The 10,054-nt window shown below is 47.2% G+C and overlaps 1 protein-coding gene across 1 annotated transcript in view; it reads left to right on the plus strand.

Annotated features, from left to right (window-relative positions):
- The window catches only part of MLKL (mixed lineage kinase domain-like), a 21,215-nt gene that overhangs the window by 1,365 nt on the left and 9,796 nt on the right, over positions 1 to 10,054 (plus strand). Inside the window, exons 2-5 of the mRNA XM_004690190.2 lie at positions 2,901 to 3,348; positions 4,628 to 4,811; positions 7,375 to 7,472; positions 9,365 to 9,500. Coding sequence (XP_004690247.1) covers positions 2,913 to 3,348; positions 4,628 to 4,811; positions 7,375 to 7,472; positions 9,365 to 9,500 — 854 coding nt within the window. The 5' untranslated portion in view covers positions 2,901 to 2,912. The remainder of the gene's footprint in view (positions 1 to 2,900; positions 3,349 to 4,627; positions 4,812 to 7,374; positions 7,473 to 9,364; positions 9,501 to 10,054) is intronic.

The following is a 10,054-nucleotide window of genomic DNA, read 5'->3' on the forward strand; positions in this document are numbered from 1 at the left end:
GCGGGCGGGTCAGGAGAGGTCTGCCACGCCATGTGGTCACCTCCGGGGCAGGCGGGAATCGAACTCATGCGGAAGCGGCTTTAGATTCTCAGTGCTATGCTTTAACCCACTGCGCCACCAGGGAGGGCCTGTTCTGTTTTGTTTTAAGCCAGATTTCATGCACACGATTCCAAGGAACTTAGTGCACAGTAAGCAGGTGACTGGAAGGAGATTTGTGCTCTTCATTGTCCCCTTCATTACTGAACCCAGTTGCCTTTAGCTGCAAGTATAACACATGATTCAAAGCCCCTTAGTGAAGAAGCTTATTTATTCATGAAATCTGGAATTGAGGAATCCGGTGAACTTCAGGGTCAGTTCAAACCAGTAGCTCCATGTTGCCACCAAGAACTGAGATTTTTCTTTCTTTCCGGTCTTCCTCTGTAAGTAGAGCCTCCCACAACTTTGGGGTCAGGGTTTCATGCTTTCTAGCTCCTATTCTGTGAAAAGAGACTGAAAGGAGCTGGTTTCCTTGGGCTGTCTTTGGAGGGCCAGGAACCCCCCTTACTGCCCCCCCCCCGCAAACTTCCCCTCCTTTCAGATTGGCCAGTTTTAAGTCAGTCATCATGGCAGGCTATTCTAAATTGTTTGGTCACTTCTACCAAGGTTTATCAACTTCTGCATTACTGACATTTTGTTTGGGGGGACTGTCCTGTCATGGTAGCACCCTTAGCTCTACCGTATAGATGCCACTAGTACTCAACAAAAAGTGGGGAAGAGCAGGTAACCACTAAATGCTGCACAGTATTAGGACATCAAGTACAAAAGTTGTGCAGGCTGCTTAAACAGCTACCACAATTCCTCTGGGGCTGGAAAATCTCTAAGTCTTTAGTACCAATGCCTCAGAGGGTAGCAGCATTTAACACACAAGTTCTTTTTTAAAAAAAGATTTATTTATTTATGCATGAATTGGGGTATAGGCCAGAAGTGCAGGGGGGGTGAGAGGATTCAACAGAGACAGAGGTCTGCCTCACCGTTGGATCACCAACGGGGCGAGGATTGAACTCATGCTAAGGTGGCTTTAGCTTCTTAGTGCTGTGCTTTAACCTGCTGCGCTACCAGGAAGGGCCTAACACACAAATTCTTACTGATGTAGAAGCCAGTGGGATGACTAGAACAAATTCACAGCTTGCTTAAAACACCACAGAGCGACCTGGGGATAAGAACTAGGAGGCAGGCAGGCACACGGGGGAAAGAGGCAGAAAGGAAAATGTGAGTGTGACAGAAGTCATTTCAGTCACAATCTCCTTGACCAACAGTGACTGAGTTTGCAAATTGCAGCTTCACTATATCTAGTTGGCAAACATGTTTTATTTGACACGTGGTATTGGACTGTACAGTTGATACAGTGTTTTTTGACTTAGTTGGAAGATTTTTTTTGTAAGATTTTAAATCAGTGGATTTAGTGTAAAAATCCAGTGTCTGACTGAGCTTCAAAAAACTGCAAGTTTTTCTACTGCTGTGTTCTTTATTCTTTTTTTTTTTTAAGATTTATTCATTTATTCATATAGAACTGGGGTAGAGATCAGAGATGCAGAGGGTGAGAGGATTCACCAGAGACAGAGTGGGGAGCAGAACAGGCAGATGAATGAAGCACACTGCTGAGGGGAGCAGCGGGCGGGTCAGGAGAGGTCTGCCACACCATGTGGATCACCTCTGGGGCAGGTGGGGATCGAACTCATGCGGAAGTGGTTTAAGCTTCTTAGTGCAGTGCTTTAACCCGCTGCGCCACCAGGGAGGGCCCTGTGTTCTTTATTCTTGAAGAACAGCAATGGTGACTTTCTGGGTAAAGTTGGCCTTCATTATTAGGCAGGACCTGAGCTTTCCAACTCACCATCTGATAGTCACCCCTATACTCTAGCCATATCTATCTGTCAGAATGGTCTAAACCAATGTAACCAATTGATCCCAAAATGTAATAACTCAAACGCAATAAATGTTATTCCTTGCTTGCTTAACCATCTATGAAAGACATTCCAAGTCTGTAAGCAGCAGAACTCCAGGGTTCCCTTTTCAGAGATCCAGGGTTCTCCCTCTTGAGGCTTCACCACCTCTATGGCACTGGCACCCAGTGCATTCAACTAACAGGGGTAGAGGAGATAGACCTGCCTCATCCAGCAGTGGTGCCTGTCACATGCACCCCCTGGTGACAACTGGTCACATGACTATAGCAAGCACAGGTAAGGTGGGGAGATATAATCTCATGGAAGAGTGGAACAGGTTGGGAGAGAGCAAGCCCCCTCTATCTTTTTTTTAAGATTTATATATTTATACAGAACTGGGGTACAGGCCAGAGATGCGGAGGGTGAGAGGATTCACCAGGGACAGAGTGGGGAGCAGAACAGGCAGATCGATGAAGTGGTCAGGAGAGGTCTGCTGTGCCATGTGGTCACCTCCAGGGCAGGCGGGAATCTAACTCATGCGGAAGTAGCTTAAGCTTCTCAGTGCTGTGCTTTAACCCGCTGCGCCACCAGGGAGGGCCCCCTCTATCTTTTTTTTAAAGATTTATTTATGCTTACAGAACTGGGGTAAAGGCCAGAGGTGTGGTGGGTGAGAGGATTCACCAGAGACAGAGTGGGGAGCAGGACCGGCAGATCCACTGAGGGGAGCAGCGGGCAGGTCAGGAGAGGTCTGCCATGCCTTGTGGGTCAGCTCCTGGACAGGTGTGCTGCTGTGGCTTTGGAGAGCTTCATAATGCTGTGCTTTAACCCGTTGTGCCACCAGGGGGAGCCCCAGCCCCCACTATCTCACATGACAATGGCCAGGAGACCCCTGCAGCCTTTTCTATCACAGATGCCCTTGAAGCTTTGTCAGCTCCACAGTAAATATACTGGAAATTCTGGGACTTAAACAAATGCCATCAGTTTCTTCCAGGTATGGATCAGTTGGGACAGATCATCTCCTTAGCCAAGCTGATCTACAACCAGTGTGAAAAAATGGAGTCCTGCCAGCAAGAATCACAACGTCTAAAGGGACATGGTCACACTCTGCTGCAGCTTCTGGAAGAGCTCAAGGCCCAAGAAAAGGGGAACCTGCCTGACAGTCTCACCAGTGTCCTGACCCGTTTCCACACTGCCCTCAAGGAAACTGAAAGGCAGATAGAAAAGTTCAACAAGAAGTCTGATTTCCATAAGTTTCTAAAAGCAGGACAGCACAAAACACTCTTAAATGAAGTGAACCAGAGGGTGAAGGATGCCTATGATGAGCTCCAGTTGGTACTTCAGACAGAGCAACTGAAGCGTATTTCAAGCATCAGCCAAGGAATATCCTCGCAGCAGGTTGATCAGCAGGATGCAGAGGACAGCAGAAGTGGTAAGGGGTTTCTTTGGAGGGAGTGCAAGCAGGGATATTTTAGTCTCACTTTGATGCCCCAAAGGCATAGAAAGGAGAAAGAGCATTGAGCAGCTGTCTGTTTGTGTGACTTTGAACTTTGAGCATTCCTAGTCTCAGAGATGGGAGGTGGTGAAATTTGTGCAAACCAGTGTGTGAGTGTAGAGGGGAGTTTGATGGTGAGTTTTCTTTGCAGCGCCATTATCTGCTCTGTTATATGCTACCTGAAGTTCTAGGAGCCTATCCTCTCAAGTCTTAGTTTTTCCAGGACACTCAGTTAAGATGCGACTTAGCTAGGCAGAGAATGAATTAAGTAAACATGATCTTTTTATCTAAAAGCAATGGAAATCATAAGGAGGATAATGAGGTAGAAAGTGACATGGGTGACTACAGTGCCAGAGGAAGCCTCTGCCTCCATCTTTCCCACTGCCCTCTAGGAAGCTACGGTGCAGATCGAAAGGGTCAGCAAGAAGTCAGATATCCAGAAGTGTCTTCCTTTCTTTTTTATTATTATTTATTTATTGCATAGAACATCTGAGGTGCAGGCCAGAGGTGTGAGGTGGCGGGGGGTGGTGAGAGGATTCACCAGAGACAGAGTGGGGAGCAGAACAGGCAGATCCACTGAAATACACTGCTGAGGGGAGCAGCAGGTGGGTCAGGAGAGGGGTTTCCAATGAGCCATTTTTGGGTTAGCCCTAGGGTTCGTTGATGGACCCTGTCGATGGACCACAGGGTATCATCAGGAAGTGATGGCTGGGTTTCATTTGCTTGGACACGTTGGATAGTGAGTAGGAGCAAATCACATGAAAACAAAGGGAAGGAGATGTGGCCTCTTTATCCTTTTGCAGATCCTGGTGATGTGAATTCCCAGCTCTTCCCTCTTGTAAGGATTGTGGGGGGGGGCAAAGAAGGGGGGAAGTGGCAAAGGACATGTGACTGAGCCTTCTGGGCATGGGAGCTGTTCTGCCACCTTGATGTGGAAGGTGAAGGTGGTCCATCCCCAATCACATTAGGGGAATGAAGACAGGTAGAGACGGGTGTGAGGCTGGAGAGAATCAGAAGTTGAGGAGGCGAGAAAGGCAGCACCTTTGACAATGCATGCGAGTAACCACGCAGCTATGTCTACCCCATGGCTCAGTCCCCTGGAGGGAGGCCATCAGTAGGTCTACCCAGGCTCAGCTCTGGTTTAAGGTGTCACTAAGAGGCCTCTTCCCACAGGACACCTCCCCGGGCTCATTGACTTTCCTTTTGCTGAGGTCAGGCTTAAAGAAAACCACGAGGGAGACCCCGCAACATCAAATCAAGGAGATTAAGAAAGAGGAGATTACAGGACACAAATGGATCTCAATAAGGGAAAACGAATTCAGCACACTTTATCAAGGAAAATACTATGAATCTCCAGTGGCCATAAAAGTATTCCACAAACCCAAAGACACAAACATTGGGTAAGTGATTTTTGTATAGACTTCTCATGAATTATTTCAGTTCTGTATAACTCCTATGAGCAGACGCACGTTGTGTCCATTTTTAGATGGGAGAACTCAGGCCGCAGGGTTAACTGACTTGCCCTTTATATTAAGGAGCAGAGTCCAGGTAGAAAAATGTGTCTTCCTATCTCAATTCTAGAAACTTCTTTTACTTATAGATCTAAATATCTTTAAACCCAATTTCCTTTCATTCGTTTCTCAGTTCCCCATTCCTTACATGGACAAGAAAGTGTGTTTGTTTGTAGGTGTTGTGTGTGTTCTGGCAACATTTGTTGTTGTTATGTGTGTTGTTTTTTTTTAAAGATTTATTTATTTGTGCATACAGAACTGGGGTACAGGCCAGAGGCTCAGGGGCGGCGACAAGCTTCACCAGAGACAGAGTGGGGAGCAGAACAGGCAGATCGACGAAGTACACTGCTGAGGGGAGCAGCGGGCGGGTCAGGAGAGGTCTGCCACGCCATGTGGTCACCTCCGGGGCAGGCGGGAATCGAACTCATGCGGAAGCGGCTTTAGATTCTCAGTGCTGGGCTTTAACCCGCTGCGCCACCAGGGAGGGCCTGTTATGTGTGTTTTTAATTGTCACAAATGGTAGTGTGATATGTGGATATCATACTACCTCCTTTTTTTAACCTTTTCAGCAGCATGGAGCACCTACTGCACTTCGGTACTGTCTCTGGTACAGATCCCAGATTACCCATTTTAATTTTCCCGGGGTGTAACCCAGTCACTTCCAGCTTTGAGCTACCAGACCTCATACAGCCATAGTATCCTCACAGACCTATAGAAGTAGTTTTTTGGGCTGGATTCACAGAAGAGGAATTGATGGATCCTAGGGTATGCAAATAGTAAAAACTGACTACCAGATATCGCTTCAGAATGGGTTGTCCGTGTGAACGTTCTCACCAGCAGCACATGAGAACTCCGTCATTACACATCTCCACCAACTCTTGGTGTTATCTAACTTTCTAATCAGTTTCTTTCTTCTGGTTATAAAGTGATATCTTATTTTAACTTGCATTTCCCTGTCGACCAATGAATTCCAGCCTGTCGTAGTTATTTTAGCTCTTTGGGTCTCCACTATATATCTATTGCCTGTTTATATCCTCCACCCTTTTCCTGTCCCAGTTTTGGGGGTTTTTCTTATCACCCTTTTAATCGATGCTTGTAGAGTGGGGAAGGTCACCACTCGTGAGCTTCAGCTATCGTTTCACATTACCTGTATCTTACCTTTGGGTGAGGTGTCCATTGTCAGACTTGTTACTTGTACTCTGGAGGTGCCTTGTCTCGCCACGAGAGGTGAGGTGCGTTGGGCTCTCTTCTATTAACTGTACATTTTTTATTTTTCACATTTAGGCCTTAGTCCTTCTGGGTAGTATGTGATGTGTAACAATAGGCCAGTTTTACTGTTATCACACAATGAATCTGTTTTCTCGACACCATCTGTTCCCATCCTCACACCATAGCTTTGCGGTGCCACCTGTCTCGTATGAGGTTTCTGCTTAGACATGGCCTGGGTCGATGGCTCTGTCTGTTCCATAGATCAGTGTGCCCATCTTTACCCCTAAATCACACGGTGTTTTGTTTTAGCTTGTTTTTTAGTATGACTTTGCAGTAATCCTCTGTATCTAGGAAGGCATCTCCCCTCCTCTTGACGCTAAATAAATATCAGAGAAAGTTTTATTATGTTTCTCAATATACACATTAAGATTTTTATTGCAATTGTTGATTTTAGCAGTTTCTTTTTAAGATTTCTTTATTTATTTATGTATACAGAACTGGGGTACAGGCCAGAGGTGTGGTGGGTGAGAGGATTCACCAGAGACAGAGTGGGAAGCAGATCAGACAGACTGACAAAGTACACTGCTGAGGGGAGCAGCGGGCGGGCCAGAAAAAGTCTGCTGCGCCATGTGGGTCAGCTCCCTGGCCAGGGATCAAACTCGCACAGCAGTGGCTTCAGAGAGCTTCATGATGTGGTGCTTTAACCCGTTGTGCCACCAGGGAGAGCCCGATTTTAACAATTTTATTGCACTACATACCACAAGATTTACCTGATTATAACCTTTAAGGCGTTTATATTTACAGAGTTTTACAAACTTTGCCATTAATATACTTTTAGAATATTTTCCTCACCCCAAAAAAGACCCATATACCACTTACCAGTCACTCCCATCCCCACCGTCTCTAATCTGAGGCAACCACTAGTCACTTACTGTCCTTATAGATTTCCTGCTCTGGGCTTTTACTATAAATGACTAGGCCATTATGTGATTTTTCGTGTCAGACTTCTTCCACGTAGTGTGATGTTGTCAAGGCCTATCTGTGTTGTTGCGTGTATCAAGCGCACGCTCATTCTGCTGCCAGATGGGGCCCACACACAGCCAGGTTCATCACACCTGTCTCACCTGTCCAAGACGCTGGCAGTCTCTCACACCCCCCCATACCCAGAGGATGGGCACTCCACCAAATGTTCTCTGAGGGACCTGCAGTATCAGAACCCTAATTTCCCTTTTGGGGCCCTTAGAGTGGTGAGAGAGACTTTCAACAACGAGATCAGAACCATGAAGAAATTCGATTCTCCCAACATCCTGCGTATATTTGGGATTTGCATTGATGAAACAGGTAAGAGGAGCTGCCTCTGGGGGTGGTCTTGCTTTTGGTGGCTAGTCACAGATCTTCTTTGTTGTAATGTATGGCTCTTTTTTAAGGTTTATTTATGTGTAGAAGAGCTGGGGTGTAAGCCAAAGGTGGGGGGAAGTGAGAGGATTCACCAGAGACAGAGTGGGGAGCAGAACAGGCTAATCAACTAAAATACACTGCTGAGGGGAGCAGCAGGTGAGAGAGGATAGGTCTGTTGTGCTGTGTGGGTCACCCCCCTTGGCTGTCCAGGGATTGGGATCAAGCTTATGCTATAGTAGCTGCTGATAGCTTGATATGTCTTTAACCCCTGCACTACCAGAGAGGCCCCTAACATATGACCTTTTTATTTTTTTTAAGACTTATTCATTTATGAATACAGAATAGGGCAGAGAGAAGGGGCAGTGAGAGGTTTCACCAGAGACAGAATGGGAGCAGAACAGGCAGAGACTGATGAAGTACATTGCTGAGGGGAGCAGCAGGCCAGACAGGAGAGGTCTGCCAGCCATGTGGCCCAGCTCCCTGGCTGTGGATTGAACTCGTGCTGCAGTGGCTTCTGAGAGCTTCATAGTGCGGTGCTTTAACCCATTGTGCCACCAAAGAAGGCTCACGTATGACATTTTTAAAGAACAGCTGCATGGTATGGTGATTGTCAACCTTCACTTTTCACATGCTGAGAGGCAGGGTCCCATTTTTTTTAGGAGAGGAGGCCTTGAAATTGGCCTCAGCCCAAGGGTGAGTTGGACCACCCAAGGTGGTCACATCACCTCCTGCCAGTCCACTGAGAAGTCAGGGGGTGCTGGCCTGAGTGATGGCTGCATTTCATTGCCACAAAATGTTACAAAGCTGACTGGCCCCAACAAGGCATTGACCTTGGTCCTCATTAGTGTAAATCAAACCCTCAACTAAACCTGCTCCTTTACCAGGAACCCATGTGTCAGGTTCTCTTTAGCTTTTGTTACTGTAATGTGGCTGCATTTTTTTCCCTCTTGTAGTCTGGCCTCTCCTGTTCTTTCCAGTAGAAAGGACAGAGAAACTCCTGACATATCCCCTCTGGAAATTTCTCCACAGTCTCAGGCCACCCAGTTCCAGAGTATAGAATCCCAGCTTAAAGGAAAACTTACTGTGATGTTTATTCCCCTACATATGCTGAAGCAGCTGACTCACTCCGTGTGTGGGTTCTGGCCTCAGCCCTGAGACCTCACCTCTGTCCAGGTGCTCTCACCTGAGGCAGTCTTGTGTCCTCATTCCTTTCACACCTGTTGACTAGGTCCCTTGGAGCCCTGGAGGACCAAGACAGACACACTCTCCACCAACCTGGGACTTAGAGTTGACACTAATCAGATAACTCAAACAAATGTAGATTTAAGATGTGGCAAATACCATGGCCCTCCCTGGTGAGGCAACAGGTTAGGACACAGCACTGCAAGCTAGCTGCAGCCACTTCAGTGCGAGTTCCATCCCTGCCCCATTAGTGACCCACATGGCACGGCAGACCTCTCCTGACCCGCCCACTGCTCCCCTCAGCAGTGTACTTCGTAGATCTGCCTGTTCTGCTCCCCACTCAGTGTCTGGTGAATCCTCTCACCTCCCCTGCACATCTGGCCTGTACCCCAGTTCTATATGCATAAATAATAAATATATATATATATATATATATATATATATATATATATTTAAATGTGGCAAATACCACAAAGGAGAGGTTTGGGAACTCTGCCTGTGTCTGAGCTGGGAGGGGAGGATGGAAGCTGGGAGGGAGAGGGAGAATACTGCCGAACTGATCTGTCTCTGTAGAGGGCTGGAAGGTGGCTGCAGGGAGGAGACCCTAGAGGGGCTGGCTCCTGACTCTGACGGTGTCTGACTCCTTCCACCAGTGACTCCACCGCAATTCTCCATTGTCATGGAGTACTGTGAGCTTGGGACCCTCAGGGAACTGCTGGATAAGGAAAAGCACCTCCCCTTCAGTAAGCGCTTCTTCATGGCCCTGGGGGCAGCCAGAGGCTTGAACAGGTACCAGCTGGGGTGAACTGTCAGCGAATGAATGTGTCTCCCCTACTGACAAGCCCACAGAGAGTCGAGAGTCGCTTTCACAGGTCGTTTTCCTAAGTACTCTGATTATAACCCCTCAGACAGCAGGGAAGAGCGAGCTTCCATGAGCCAGCTGGCGATTCTGTTACAGGGCACCCCAGTGTGAAATGGGCTGCCTGTCTGTGGGTCCTCACCCGCGCTTAGATTTAATCGTACTGTGGACATGTTATAGGACACCAAATCTGTTACAGGGCTCCCCAAATCTGTTATAGGGCTCCCCAATGTGAATTGGGTTGCCTGTCTGTGGGTTCTGCCATCCGCCGCAACAAGACAAAACATATAAAATTTTAATGAAAAGGGACTTAAATACAGTAAATATACAATACGGAACACAAAGAATATAATTTCTAAATCAAACACCTGAAGTTACCCATCCCCTCGCAGGCAAAAGTCACGGCCTGAAAGCCTGCCATGAGACTAAAGCACCTTCTGGCCGGGACCCATGGACAAATCTGGGAAGAAAAGAGCAAAATCAA

This window comes from Condylura cristata, unplaced genomic scaffold, assembly GCF_000260355.1.
Source record: "Condylura cristata isolate star-nosed mole 26May11 unplaced genomic scaffold, ConCri1.0 scaffold00028, whole genome shotgun sequence".
Lineage (NCBI taxonomy): Eukaryota > Metazoa > Chordata > Mammalia > Eulipotyphla > Talpidae > Condylura > Condylura cristata.